This window comes from Anser brachyrhynchus (genome assembly GCF_964034855.1).
Source record: "Anser brachyrhynchus genome assembly, chromosome: 7".
Classification (NCBI taxonomy): domain Eukaryota; kingdom Metazoa; phylum Chordata; class Aves; order Anseriformes; family Anatidae; genus Anser; species Anser brachyrhynchus.
In genome coordinates, this window is record NC_137701.1 from 34748679 (window position 1) to 34764484 (window position 15806).

The 15806-nt window shown below is 39.7% G+C and overlaps 1 protein-coding gene across 2 annotated transcripts in view; it reads right to left on the reverse strand.

The window, feature by feature from the left end:
* Positions 1-15806, reverse strand: part of TMEM163 (transmembrane protein 163) — a 98370-nt gene that overhangs the window by 27708 nt on the left and 54856 nt on the right. For both annotated transcript variants that reach the window (XM_080600777.1, XM_080600776.1), the window contains 2 exons: positions 11468-11511; positions 10672-10763 (listed from right to left, as the gene is read on the reverse strand). In XM_080600777.1, the coding sequence (XP_080456903.1) occupies positions 10672-10763; positions 11468-11511 (136 nt within the window). The remainder of the gene's footprint in view (positions 1-10671; positions 10764-11467; positions 11512-15806) is intronic.

Genomic DNA, 15806 nt, shown 5'->3' on the forward strand with positions numbered 1-15806 from the left:
ATCTACACATCCCCGTGACATTTTTACTAGGCTAAATCTGGAAGTTAAACTTTCCCATAACAACAGAACTTCTAGTGGAATGAATCTCTCTGACAACACAGGTACGTATAGGGGTAACTCTCTTTATTGCATTAGGTGTTTGTACAGATTCCCAGTTTCACCACAAAGCAATCCCAAAGTGATTTTGGTCAGTTGTGCTTCATCCTTCCTGGTCCCTCCTTAACTCTTGTAGCCTGGATTGCATTACATTGTGTAACATGCATTCATTTTATCTATATTTAATTCCTACATTCAATTCACCACTTTTCAAAGTCAGTGTGCATCCTTCAATATCCACAAGTTAGATTTTATTGCTCTCTCTCCTCATTTTTCTCTTCCCCAGCAATACCTAGTTTCACCAGGCTGTATCATTAGTTTAAGTACCTGCACTTTTTGGTCTTAGCTTGTGGTACTAATATGTAAAAACTCCAGGTGTTCCTTAGTGAAAACATACACCCTCGAGCTGAATTAGGCCCCAAACTTCCCTTAGCCTGCAGGTAGAGGTGGCTAACAGTAATTTAGTTTAATTCTGGACTTTTTGGTTGTTAAGAACCTTACCGTGATGTATTTTTCTAAGAGAAATGGACTTTCCACCCTGAGAACTGATTGCCCATAGAGGTTGTGCAGCCTCTGTCCTTGGAAGTTTTCAAGACCGCCTGGATAAAGCTCTGGGCAACCTTTTCTGATCCCAGAGCTGACTGCTTTGAGCAGGGGGTTGGACTACAGATCTTCAAAGGGCCCTTCCAACCTGAATTATCCTATGATCCCATGGATCTTTACCCACAAAATCTTTATCTCTGAAGGCTCTGTCAAGGTCTTCTAGTGCTAATAGGTCCTAATAGACCACAGAAAAGGCAATGTTACAGTCTCTGCAGGCTGTTTTCACTGCTGGAGTGAAGAGATAGTGAGAAACTGCAAGGAATTTTAAGTTAGCATTAAAATGTGCTGCTGCAGGCCAATAAGTGCAATATGATTTCTAAACCCAGGAGTAATATGAGATTTTTCAGCAAAGCTGAACAAATCAGTTTTGTGATGGATATGTGATTTAATCTCTGAATAAACCCACTAATGAATCCTCTGGAGTTTAAGCGAGAAACAAAATTAAAATGATAAAAACAATTAATTTAATAAAGAACAGAAATGTGCTAATTCCTGTTTCCATGCGATTTGAAAGGACTTTAATATTAGTGGGTGACAGCATGAGTATCGTGTATGTAATTATTCAGGGGAAGTCATATGGCACAACACTGCAAGGCAACTGCCGAAGAGGTTTTTGCCACAACAGGAGTTATGGAAGTATTTCTGAGCATACAAAATTAATTTGCTTTCTAATTCTGTAACTGTTTCTATATTTTTCCCAATTATCTTCTGTGCCTAGTCATATTTTTTCTCTCTTCATTTTGCTGGTATTTGTTTGCTTTCTTTCTTCTTGTAACCAAATACAAATTACATTCTGTGAATGCCCTTTCGTCAGTAACTTGGAGCTGGCAATAACCTGCACCACACTTCTAGATGAGAAGCAGTCAGCCTGCTTAAACAGAGCTAGGCTACTTTCATTTAACTTTTGTATTATGGCAGCTCTTATAGTCTGATGACAGTAGCCAAGTACGTAGTTCCACTCACAGCCAGACTAAGATTTAAGCGTAGGAAAAACCAAATGTTGATACTCCAAGGGTGAGAACTCAGAGGAACAAACACAATCCTTTGGTCACCAACAAGCTATTCTGTGGGGGCAAACCAGTGGCTTCTGGCTTATGGGAACGATGTACAGCAGGGTAGAGAAGCCAAAGTCAGAAAAAGCAGTGGACAAAGAACAGGTAATGGAAGAAATCAGAGGACATTTTGGAGAGAAGGTGCTAAAAATGCTCATTTTGGTTTACAGGCATCTGGGGAGACAAGGGAGGTTCCTGCTTCTTCATCACACTCTGCTGCTGGATATTAAGCTTCTTTGTGTCCAATCAGACAGTTGTACTGGTTGTTTATGTTTGTTGTGTGGCTTATTTATTACCAGGTTTAGTTACTGATGAAGGCTTGGACACCAAACTGTACATAATCACAGCTGTTCTGTCTTTACACCTGCCTGTTGCTGGGTGAAGAGAGTCACTTCAAAATGCACAGGAACAAAGTGAGCTCGATGTTCATTGCACATGTTCCAACCCACCTCCAACTGCCAGAATCCAGATCAGCAGCATTACACCTACTCCTTTTCCTCACCACAAAAAAAAAAAAAAAAAAAAAAATCACCAGATTACAAACAAAAGGGACTTCAAGTCATATTCCAAACTATCATTAAAAGCACTTTCCTCACTTATTATATTAAAAAATATACAATGTTATCACATGGCCTAACCTCTCCTTCCACAACATGCAGGAAAATGCTGTTTATATCTGAGACCCAGGTTAGCTATGCTAGGGATCCATTTCATGCAAAAAATGTTACAGGCCTTCTAAAACTTTTTATTACCTTCACAAATTCAACTAGTTGCTGAAGAACAGGGTATGATCCTTTAAAATCATGCAGCTGAAATGGGGCATCATTCCCACAAATAATTTGATTCCCCACGTCTCACACATCTGCCAATATCTGCTTGTATCTTAAATGATATCTTAAATATCTGCTTTTAGGCCAAAAGACTTCTCCACAACTCAGAGATTTTAAAACTCTTAGTGCCAGCTTTGTAGTTTCTGGTCTGTATGGACCGTACAATTGCACTTAGGGCAAACCTGCCTTACAACCTTTGTCAGAGCATGTGAAGAGCTGATCGCCGCTCCTAGCCTCAATAGCCACGCAGCAGGTGAGCAGAGATCCTGTCCCTCCTCCGAAGCTGGAAATTAAAGCCTTCTGAGAATTTCTGTAACACTCACTTTTAGGGGGATTATCAAACTGCAGTACAGAACAACATTATATCCCTGATTTTACATAGTACCTATGTGTGTGCATACTAGGCAATAACCACAAATACTACCTAATCAACCACTAGTGAAGTAAAAGGAAAGGCTTTCATAAACTAAATAGATTTTGGATCTAGCTCTAGTAAAATCATTGCCAAGTCTACAGATGCCACACTTTTTGAAACAGATTTTAGAATGTGTAAATATATACATTTGCTATTTCATATTTAATATAAATTTTATGTGTGAGAATTTTGTGTGTGTGTGTGCATAAATGTATGCATACATGCATTTCTGCCTGGATAAGAGCAAAGTTTACGATTGCTTCACTTTTTTGCCTGAATAGGGGATAATGGATTTATGAAGAAATGATGCAGCCTTGCAAATTAGTCTAATGAAGCACCTCTGAAACTTGTATCCAGCACTGTACCTGGATGCAGTATTTGCACACTAAATATTTTAGAAGAAAAATGGTTTAGAAATTTTCAGTGTGATGAAAAAAAAAAAAAAAATTTTTCTCCTCCTATAAAGTAGACATTCAAGCATAGCCACACTTCTTTTACAAACTCTGCTCTGTGCTCCACCAAGTAGCAGAGACACACACATGCCACGGGAGGACCAACTCATGGGAGCTGAGGACTGCACAAGATCTGCAGTTAGATTCTCAGCTCTTTGCAGTTTGTAGGCTATCTCCATGCATTTAATATTTTTCCAGATCACTTAGCTATTCCTATCACGCATCACAAGAGTTTTTCCTCCAGCCACAGAGGTTTGCCCTTAACTGTGGGCAGGTGTGGATTCTGCCATCTGTGCATCTCTTTCTTACATACAGCAGAGACAAAATTATTCACGGTTCTTTCAGATGTGGCTGATACTGTTGGGTCTGCATTGAGAGGATTATTTTCATTCAACACTACCTACACTGACAGCACTCATTTAGCAGGGCTAGCCAGTACACTGGAGCCAATCTGCACATGACAATTTAAATAAAGTACAAATACTGAAAAAGTTCAGTTTTTTGTTTTGTTTACTTATTTTGTATCATGAGAGAACTTACCCTGTGACAATGCAGATCAGCATGTTCTCTTCTTGTGAATCAAAGGAAAAGAAAGACGAGGCTGACCTCACCTGGCAGTGTGACTGTCGTTTCCTCCCATTACAGACAGTTTCTAACTCTCTTAAGCTTTGAGGGCAAAAGGAGGTTACATCATGATGCCCATACTGCATGCCCAAATGTAATACAGATATACTCGATACAACTTCATGCTCACCCCTGACATCCCCGGCTTCCAAAAATGAGATGCACCAGAAAGTAATGAGCAGGAGAAAAAGATGTCAAAGGAGAATCTGTATCCATAAGATACCCATGCCAACAAAAGGAACATTACAGCAAAGGACTCTTCCTCCAGGTATTTTCAGGGTGGATGTCTACTTACTAGACGGACATTTACAGATGATTTTATTATTGCTGTTTACTTAGCTCTAAATTCCAGAGAGAAGGTAACTAAGCAACTGTTAAGGGTTTCTGATCACTTGACTAGGCTTCTTCAAAGGTCACATGCCTAAGAAGATGTATGACTATTAAAAAAAAAAAAAAAAAAAAAAAGTACAAAGCTGTATCTTTCTCCTAGAAAAAAACATTCACTGGTCCCTGGCAGTATTTGAAGCACTTACAGTTTCTGCCCTGCCCCATCTGCCTGAAAAGGCTATTCATAATCAGGAACTGGAAGTAAGGCATGTTCTGTGAGAAGGTAACATACCTGGGAGGCTATAAAGAAACCAAGGAAAAGTATTAGTACCTTGTTGAGGTTTTACTCATGGGGTATTCTAAAAAGGCTTTTTATATCATTAATATGCTCCATAAAATGTTTTTAGATATCCTAATTCCCATGTCATAGTGTGACATAGCCCTAAATTTCACATCTACTGTATAAAGTCCTACAAAAGGGTCAGAACATCCTTCTTTCCTTCCTACCTTCCTCCTTCCTTCCTTCCTTTGTTCCTTCCTTTTCTTCCTTCCTTCCTTCCCTCCCTCCCTCCCTCTTTTCATTACATACCCATATGTGGTGGATAATCCAGGTGTACGGATATCCATACAGCATATTTCTAGAGAAGTTCTCTGACATACATGCCTGTGTATATATGTAGGATACACTGATTAGAAATAAGGTATACATCTTTACCAGCAAGCTTAATTAAACATAGGCGCCGGGTAGTGAAGGACAGATTTGAGAGTTTTGCTAATTGTTGCATCTAGCATGTTCATTATGAGTCAGGTTTCCTATTTACTGCATCCCTGAGGAACAGTCAAATATCATGCTTAGAGATATTTTTGATTGTGTCAGACTATTCTTACCTTTATTACTGTAATAAGAAAATTAAATTGTATTATGGGCAAATAATTCCTAATGAACTCATAGCGCTCTGTGTTGCCATGACATAACACTTGCACCTGTAGCTGCACTACTACAGGTAACTCCAACTAAGTTAGACATTCTTGGATTTCTTACAGATGTGCTTCTCTGGATGTAAAAATAGATGAGAATAGATGAGAATCCCAGTTCATTCTCCCCATAATTTAAGAACCTATTAAGAATCAAATCCTCAGGGCAGGCATTTTTCACTTGGCCAATGAGTTCAGCACTCTGACAGTATCAAATCTGGCTGAAAAAGCTGAGATATAATGTACAGAGATGAAAGTTAAGTTACTGACACATGGCGAAGTTTTTAGACAATGCCTAATAGCAAGGCTGGAAAGACTGCAAGACCTTCCCAGTTCTTGATCCACTGTTTTTAAATCTTGTGTAAGGTGAGAAAAGATATGCAAAATAGGCACAGGAATGGAGATAATTTAAGCCACCTACTCTTCCACGTGTCATCTTAGCCACAAAGAACAAGCACTCCAGACTAATACGCTGCTCCATTGCAGACAGGAACGCCTATTTTCACCCGGCAAAAAGCTCTCTCAGCAGCAGGCAGAGGTGTGACAGATATCTGCAGCCTCGTCTGACACACAGCAGACTCCATCTAATTCCTGTTATTTTAATTCTACAGCCTATGTTTTGGATGACAGTTTCACCCATATCAGAATAAAAGACACATCTGCATTCATTATGTATCATGTCATGGCAACATGGAGCACTACGAGTTCATTAGGAATTGTTTGCCCATGATACGACTTAATTTTCTTATTACAGTAATAAAGGTAGGAATAGCTGGAGTCTGACATACACAATCAAAAAACTGTGAAAGAAATGTGAGCATTTTGCTCTTGGCTTTATCCAGCATGCTCATTAAAAGTAAGGTTTCTTATTTACTCTGGCACTGGCTTAAGAAAGATGTTGACAGACTGGTTCTTGGGAAACACAGAATTTAAGCTGGCACCATCAACAAAATAATATATAATAAACACCAGCTGCAACTGTCACAAATCACCATGTTAAATATGCTGCACAGTTAGTTTCCGCAATACCAAACACACAAGCTCAAAAAATAAAATAAAATAAAATAAAATAAAATAAAATAAAATAAAATAAAATAAAATAAAATAAATAACCCCCCCTCAAATTCCTAGGAGTGATGGACCCTAAGGACATAAGCAGATACTCAGCCCCTGCACTGCAGAGAAATGCAATTGTAGCTCTGTAATGTAGCAGGTTTGTTGCTTTATAACCTAAAAAGTAGCATTGCTACTTGACCCGAGTAGGCTGCCAACAGCATTAATTTAGGGAGAGCAAAGTCCTGTTCCCCTGAACAGACCGGAATCAAACAGGAGATGTTTCCTTTGTTCACAGTTTTGAGACTTTTCCAACTACCTACACATAAAAAGCTCCGTCTTTTACGGATTTTTCATGAGGCTGTGTGCCCAAAGTTTGTTATTCTGTTTTCTCAGTCTCCTTTTTTAGTGGTAGTTCTCACCGTCTCCTCCTCACCCCCAGTTCCATCACTCCAGCCCAATCCTTCATCCCTGAGTTTCCCCGATCAAAGCGCTGCCCTTTGGCTGTACAGCTAGTTACTATTTCAACCTCGCATGAGACATTTCCCAGGTCCCTAATGACTCAGTCTTCTATTAAGAAATGGCATCTATTGCTATTTACTGAGTTTATATACATGAAAAACCACTGCTACCACATCAATTTCAATGAATTTCTCCCTTCAACAAAATTTAGGTTTGCTTCAGCAACCCAAGAAACGATTATGTTGCTAAAGATTAACTGGAGGGCAGAATATACAAGAGTATCTGTACACCGGTTATGGCCAGCAGGAAAGAGAACTGATTGCAAGGTTTTGCCCTCTTGTATTTGACTGCCAAAACAGAAAGATAGTGAGAAACTATCCCAAAAGTACCAGTCACAAGCATATCAAATGTCCACCCCACTCCTACACACACCTCTATTAATGAGCCAGCTAGACAGACTCAAGCAGCATCTCATGTGCCTTACAATCTTACAGGGGCTTATACCTGATCCTTGTGAATATTCACTCTATTTTCAAAGCCACTTGGTATATCTAAAAATAAAGCATAAAAATTTCATCATAATTAAAGCTAGAACTTGAACCTAACCAGATATATCTTTTCATGAAAAATTCTCCATCGATAAAATACTTGAAAAGCCTGCGAGCCTCAGCTCCTCAGGCCATCAATAGCAAGGAGTTTTCAAGCAGGGTGAATCCCAAAGGTGAGTTATAATATATTTTAGATTATTATAGTTGAACTACCAAGAGAATTAGCAAAGATGTACGTTGTATAACTTTGGTCATGTGTACACCAAGAAAGTTCTCCTCTTGCCCCAGAAAAGGAGAGGAATCAAATGAACTAGCAAAAATGAAACAAGTTAAACTCAGCGGGACAAATTTTTATGGTAGTTACAAAACTACAGCCCCCTGAAGTCAAATGGGAATGCATCAGTTCAACTTAACAGAACTTGGCACAGCAAGCGCTTTTCTACTGCTCCTTCCCGTACCAGCTCACAAAATGCTGCATCTCACTTCCATATGGCTACATCTTAGCAAGATTACGCAGTTCTTTTCTATCCTAGCGTTTTATTGTAAGTATTTAATTCATCATATATCATGAGTCAGGCTGTATTCCCCGTATCTTTTTCTGGGGTTTCAATTTTCATTCTACATTTCTGCCCTCTCTCCACAAAGTCTAACAGTTAGGACTGGATCTAACTTTGCCCTTCCAGGAAAGGCTTCCCACTGATATCAGCAGGTTCCGGATCAATCTTTAGCTGTCAAGATTATAAAACAGGAAATTTTATACATTTGCAACATGTAATTTATTGGAAATTTCATTTGACTCCTGGTAAAGAACTTAAGAATATGGATTATTTTCAGGTACATTAGGATACACATAAATATAATATTTAAATGACTAAAAGACCTATAGATAAAAAACTAAACTGCACACACCGTGGCACACCTTTCTCTGTTAAACAGTAATAATGTGTTTACAGAAACGCTGAGTTTTGCACAGGCATGTAGCTTCTCCACCAAGGCAAAGCACGGCTAGGCACACAGAAACATGAATAGCGCACAGCATGACAGCAGCACCTGCAGGAATTACGACCAAACTGTCCAGGGGGCTGAAAGCAGGCTTTCCCACTGAGGAACTGGCACACAGAAACAAGGACTGTGAAAGAACAGGTGTAGTTATAGCACACGTGATACACAAATTATTTACAGGTTAAGAAAGCAGCCAGGAGGAGCCATGCAACATTTTCTCAGAGTAGAGGGAAAAAATAATTGCATGTGGGGTTTCAAGCAAGAGGCTGATTAAACACAACAGGAAAATTGAAATGTGCTTCCCCTAAAAATCTGACCCAGTAGGAACTGCCTTAAGAGATGAGAGATCTCTTTTTTTGTCCATTCAATGCTGATTCTCTCGTCAAATCTAGAAACTGAGCAATAACCAGACTGCCTAACCAGTGATTAATATTCCCAGCATATGGTAATATTCTTTCACTCCGTACTGATCTCGTCATGTAACCTTAGCTGTCTTCAACTAGAGGGCATGGCAAGTAATTCATTGACTTAATTTAGCTTTATGTAAAGCAGAGGGATTCTATGAAAGCAATTAAAAATGAGCATAAAAAGCAGGAAAATATGTTTGCCACTTTGCTTGTTCACTTTGCTGGCTTAGCCATAGGGATATGTTGATTTTTCTTTTGTATTGGGATTTATTTTCTCTATAAAATACTTTACAATGTTCACTTGAAAAAGCTCAGCAGAAGGAGATTTCAAAAATATGTTAATTAAATGTTGACAGGAATCTCTGTGGACGCCCACAAAAGCAAGATACTCAGGAAATGTCTGTTAAGATCTCCAAATTTGTGCAGGAAGACTAATTTTAATCACACATTTCTGGATTTATTTTTATGAATCAATGCCACATCAATCTTCTATGGCCTTTTATTCCAAACAGTTCTGTATGGAAGCCTGCCAGAAAGGGATTCACAGCACTGGCAAGCTGTTGCATGAGCCTGAGTTAATGCATTTAAAAATACTGCTTACTGTTTTCTTAGTTTTTAGGAAAGGACTATGGAGACAAGTTATAGTCCTCTCTGTGTATATTTCCTTGATTCTACCAGTCACATAAAAGGCCAGTTTCATCAGGCATCACCTTTTGTGGAAGGGACTTCATTAGACGTGTTTCAGGACAAAAACTACCTTATCCCCCTACATCATGTAATTGCAGTCCCTTCCAGGAGATAGTTGAATTATCTTCAAACAAGCCAGATGGGGGACTGCTAGCAATGGCAGCACAGAACAGAAACAAGGTAGATAAATGCAATACAGTTTTTCATCTTGATGTACCATAAATATAGAGTAGGAGGCAAAAGTTGTCCTCATGCGCTAGCTGGAATATTTCTCCAGCCAGTCTCCATCTGATCTTCTCAGCTACCACAAGTATTGCCAGCAGAAATGCTACACAATGAAATGATGCAGAATACAATCTCCATTGTGATCAATGCTGCACTGCAAACTAAAGAAGATTTTTTTCCCCACAGGATTCATATAACAATAATTAAATATTCCTCCTTTGCCAGCATACCCCTTTTTCCATAAAGAAGACATATAAGTATTGTTAAACTCTTAATTACTAAAACAGTAGTAGTTCAACAATAAAAAGGGAATTTGTGTATTTCCCTTTCTTTATACAGTAGCACAAATAAAGTACGTCACCCTACTATCATATCACTAAAAGAGGCTCGATCTTATCAGATGTTAACCTCGACTTCTAATAATATCTCTAGCAGTTGAAGTAATCTACATTCAAGGAGAAGGGGTTCAACATCAAAACGTGAATTCAAGTTTTGTTAAGAGAAGTACACATATAATACAAGCACCAATTTTAAAGGGATATGATAAGAATGGTAAGAATAATGGAGAAAAATGCAAAATAAGAGATTTACATATCCATTACAGACTGCAAATACAGTTCGTCTGATACAGATGCTGCAAGGAAAAAAAAAACACACAGAAAACAACAACAACAAAAAAAAACAAAGCCCTAACAATTACTATATTGGCTGCAAAGAAAACCCCAGTCACAGGGAGGTCTGCCCAAGTACAGGCTGCATGTTTGGGTGCAAGCAGTAAATGGGCACAAGGAATGAATACTTGCTGAAATGACAAAAAAAGTTTTGCCAAAGCTCTGGAATTTGTAACATCGCAGCTTGACAACAAAAGCTCTGCAGGCCTTTATCAAAGCCAAAAGTAATTAAGTGTACTTACATGTACTCCCTGTGTGCAGAATGTACAGCAGCTGCGTTGCTGTAACGCCACAAAACTATCGCTGATGACAAAACATCCAGGGTAGCATCAAACTGAAAGAGATACAGAGTCAATTGGTTTGTGGGCCATTAATACGCCCTGTACTAGGAGTAATGCATTCACCATCCTGCTGCACAGGCACAAAGCAGCTTCAAATAAATCATTTTAATGAAAGTAGGATTTACATTCATTAAATTGATCTTCACATTTTTGCCGTGTGTTATTGCACAATGATACACTTTAGAGCTCATTAAGTCATCAAGGGATTAAGAACATTTATTTGTAATCCATCACCTGTGGAGGAGTTCAAAAAAACTGCCACTGTGGCACCACAAGAGTTAAATTATTAATATATTCATATGCAAGGAGTCTAAAAGTGATTGAAATTGCCTGTCAAACATTGCTTTTCCCTGGAAATTCACTAATTTTCTTCAGTAGAAAGTTTGGTTTCAAAGCAAGGAAATGTTAACTTTTTTTTCAAAATCCCATTTTATCAAGATTTCATATTATTCTATACCATCAGCAAGACAGAGAACATTTCTATTTCCAGCACATGAAGACATGATTTTAGGTAACACATAAAAATTGCAAAAAAACATGCTTGCCCCACCAGAAGAACTTTCATTCCCAAGTCAAACTTTCTACAGCGTTCATCTAACCTTCAAATTTAAAGGCTAAAATGTTTGAAATCAGGCATTTCAAGTTCAGAAAGATGAAAAAAAAAGTTAGAGAATATTTAAGTTGTATCTCTACTTACAGCAAATCCAAATGATGATGCACTGTATCTCATCACGGAGACAGCTAAAGAAAAGAAAACATTATTTAGAATCAATTTTTTTATCCTTTCTTTTTATCTCAGCTGGGAGCTACAAAATTGGTTTCAACACATGGGCTTAGTTTCACCCAGCTGCCACTAGAATGACCTGACCCAAACTTACAGAAGGTCTACAAGGAAGACCTAGCACCCCAGGACATGGTTAGGTCACTCAAGAGATGCTTTTCTTTCTTCCAAAACAGTAATGGGACAGAGTTTACCACAGCATTCAGAAGCTGTGTTTATGAAGTATGCTGCCTTTTGGATGAGGTTTTGGGTAAAAATATCTTGAAACCACCATTTGAAACTCTCAGAAACTTCATGTCTCAGAGTGATTTTTGCTCCACCAGGGCACAGAAGTCCACCTCTTTGACAATGAACTCGCTGCCAGAAAATTATGGAGGTCCATCCAGGCACCTTGACTCTTTTTGCCAAAACCTTTTTCAGTAATGGCAAACTAGAGTTCTGTGGCACTTATTGGATAATCAGTGATTAAAATCTTGGAATAAATATCCCTTTTCTTATTCATCTAAGATGTAGCTCTGGCTACCAGCACACCAGATACCACAAATATTTGGACTTTCTCCTTACAGCTGACCAAAACACAAAGAAAAGTCATCAAGTTCCTTCCCAGATATGTTTTTTTTATTATTATTATTCTCAAAGTTGAGGCATATTCAAGCAGTAAGTACGGATTTACAGCTCCCTCTCATTACTAAATCATGGTTTCCCACACTTCAGCTCGTAGGTGCAAAAAGAAGCTGTACTTCTTGGTTAGATTCACCAGGCAAGAGCTCCACTTGACAAGCTGACACCAGCTTGCCGTGTTCCAGCTGCAAAATTGAACACTTCACTGCATAAAAATATGTTTCCTATCAGATTCCCAATGCACACCTCCTTAGAGTCGTACAGTTCCCAGAACTGCATAGGCTGCACCAACAACAATATGGGCATTCACAGGCACACACGTGCCTGCCCTGTGCCAGTGGTTATTGTTTTCTTGTGATGCCATTCAAAGCCACTTTCTTCCTACTGTATCTCTAGACTGCCTCTAAAGTGGAATTCTCTCCCCAGTTTTGACTAATTTTCCAGCTTTTTTTCCCCTACCCTAATCCAGATTTAAAACATTAACTCTGTGCTTCCCTTAAAAATGAGTACTAAAATGAGTTTATATGGGAGTTACATCTTAAGAATGCTTTAGGAGACATATTTAGTGTCTTTAAAGCATAACTTTATTTTTATGTATTCTACCACAGTGCATATCCACAGCACTAACGCACAATCTGCTTGGCCTGAGCTATCTGAAACAGGAACTAAAACCAAGAATTAATCATTGGTTAATCATTGGACCAACAGTGTCACAAGTCTGCTCAAACCTTCTTGCTAGCCAGTGAATAAGATCAGCAGAAAAGACTTTCCAAAGACTGTTATCCTTGGATATCCTTTCAGTACTAACTTCTGGTGGTAAAAGGCCATAATAAAAGTAGGAATGACCATTTAAGCAAGGGGAAGATGTATTTTTGTATTATTTAATTACATACTGCTTTTAACAACCCATTTGTCATTCATTCCATGTCAAATAACAATGTTAAAGTACTTTCAACACTGATTTAAGCACATTAATCCTTCCAGCTGACAAGTACAGTAATAAAGTTCACCAGTAAATCACTCCAGCTTACACGGGATTTCTGGCCATGAGTCTAGGCTCTATGGCAAAGAAATCAACTGCAGTAGTTGCATACAGGGCATCGACTACTGGATGTGGCCAGACTGACCACCTCCCACAAAGACAACCACCAGCTCCCATCCTATGCCCTGAAGAAAGGACTTTTGGGGAAGTTCTTATTACCATCCGAGCACTTGAGACCCCGGGGTGAAGGTCTGAGGACCACCAGTGGTCCTCATGCCCGCAGCATCACCACCGTGCACAGCATCACAGGATCACGAGGCGAGGGTTTCGCCCCCTTTCTCCTTGATATACATTCTCAGTTATTCTCAGATGACTCTCTGATATTAAAACAAAACAAACAGACTCCTAATCTCCTTGAATCAGGATGATGGTAGGAAACAAGCAATGAGGAAAGAGCAGAGCGGGTAGCTTAAAAATCCTTTGGAGTCACTGTATGCGTTTAGCAGCTACGGCGACATGACTGAGGGAGCCAGCTTTTAGCTGTTCAATTGGCTGAATTGGGCAGCATTTTATTACCTCGAAAACAAAGGAGATAATCCTAATGCATTTCCCTGACATTTGTAAACAGAACTTGCAAGCAGACAGAACCTAAAAATAGAGGCAGCACAGTGAGCCACAAATCTACCACTGTCTCCACCTGTACCGTGACATCAATCTGTGAAGTCTGCCAAGATCAGATTTTACTACAGCTCCTTCACCCCCTCCAAAGTAATTCCAAATAAAGAAAAATACCCCCTTTTCCCACAAATTCTGCCCTCAGAAAAAATATTTTTCCCCATTCCTGTTCCCACGTGCCTCAGAAAAACCATGCGGCTAGGCCCCTAACAAAACCACGCCAATTTAACTCTTCAGCCGCCCAGTCTCCTGCCAGCCTTCGCCAGGTCTAACCCATCTAAAATGTGCTCCTGGAGAACCCAGACCCGCAGGTACCTGGGACTGGGGAGAGCACTGGCACCTTTCTGCACAACCAGATGAGGCGAGAAATAGGACAGAGAATTAACTCTGCCTCCTGTTCTCCCAGCCAGAAATCGCTGGGTCTGGGTTATCAGAACGATGGTACATAAAAGTGCCTCCTCCATCCATCCCAAAATCTCCTATTACCTATTTAGAGAGGGGAAAGTGTTTTTAGGAAGCTTCTTGATGGGACAATCCATCTAGAGTGTTCACTTTAAAGGTAGCCTTTTGAAAGGCACACCTGAGTGTCGGCATATAAATGATCGGGCTTCAATGCACACGACCTGCACTTGGCAGAAATCAGGCAGGCAATTTAAGCATCACTCGAAGTGTTGGGTTTATTTCTGTGTGTATTACCATGCACATCTTGCAGGTTGCGCAGAGTCACGAGCAAGAGGGCTGGGAGCTGCACTGAATCCCAAGCGAAACTGAAGTGCTGTGTTTTCATCTCCCGGTGTTGGCACAACATCAAAAACTAGTATTACAATAAATATTTCAAAGTAAATCCAAGCACAGGAAACCAAAGGAGAAATACTTTTTGAAAAATCCATGAAAAGTCCCTCACAACAACCAAACACAAAGAACAGACGCAGCTCGAATACCACAAGTACTTGTACTGAACCCTACTAATTGCACACCAGGGCCAGCAGGTACACATGCCTTTCCCCAGGTACCAGTTTTTCCCCACACAGAAATTTTAGGAGAGCAAAATTTACAGATGTTTATGCACATGCCTGCAGTATCTGCAATAAGCGGGGTAGCTACAAATAGCTGCTAAACACCCGGTATCGGAGCTGACTCTGCCAGACATCGAATCTGCGTGGGCAGATCCAGTGCTGTCCATCACCATCATGTTCCTACACCCGTGTTTCTGTCTGAAAGTTAAAAAGACAAAACTATACCAACCCTATCTGTGCAAAATGTGAAGATTTTGCCAGTTTTATAATGATATCCCCATGGTAAAGACCCTTAATCCTGGTTAATACCATTGTACCAGTATGGTTTCAAGTGAAAGCATAACTTTGACCTTGAGCCCAAGAGAGTTACGATATTAAACCTGGCCCTTGATCTCAGTCGAGTTATGACAGATTTGTAGGAGTGCTGATTTTTCCGCCTGTCTGGAAGTCTGTGCAGAACGACATGCAGAAGGGCATTCGGAGACTTCTGTCCCGGGGGAAGAAGCTGCGGGATGGGCAGTGCGATTTGGGGACCTTCCCTCAGCTCTGCCACTGGCCGCGGTACAGCTGTAAAGGCCAGGAAACCACTCTGCTCTAAGTTGTTCTCTTCCAGTTTCTGAATTTGTTTTCTGCACACATCCTACACACTTCAGAGGAGCACTGCATCATCCAGCCTATTTCTACCGCTCCTTGGACTGCAGGCAGAGCTGGACCTTAATGTGCACTAAAGCAGTAAAGCTAAGGAACCTAGGATTTACAGCTCCTTCCCTTCAAAAAGAAAGGTGCAATCCCACCAAAAGTATTAATCTGCTTTACCTTTTGCTTTGTTTTTTTTTTAAAGGATTGAGGTCCTTGATGTAAATGAGTGACTCTATTTGATGTTACTTTTCTTTACTGCTTCCATAGTAAAACAAACAAAAAGAAAAGCTCAAGGTATCCTAAACTTCTTTGCAGATCCAGC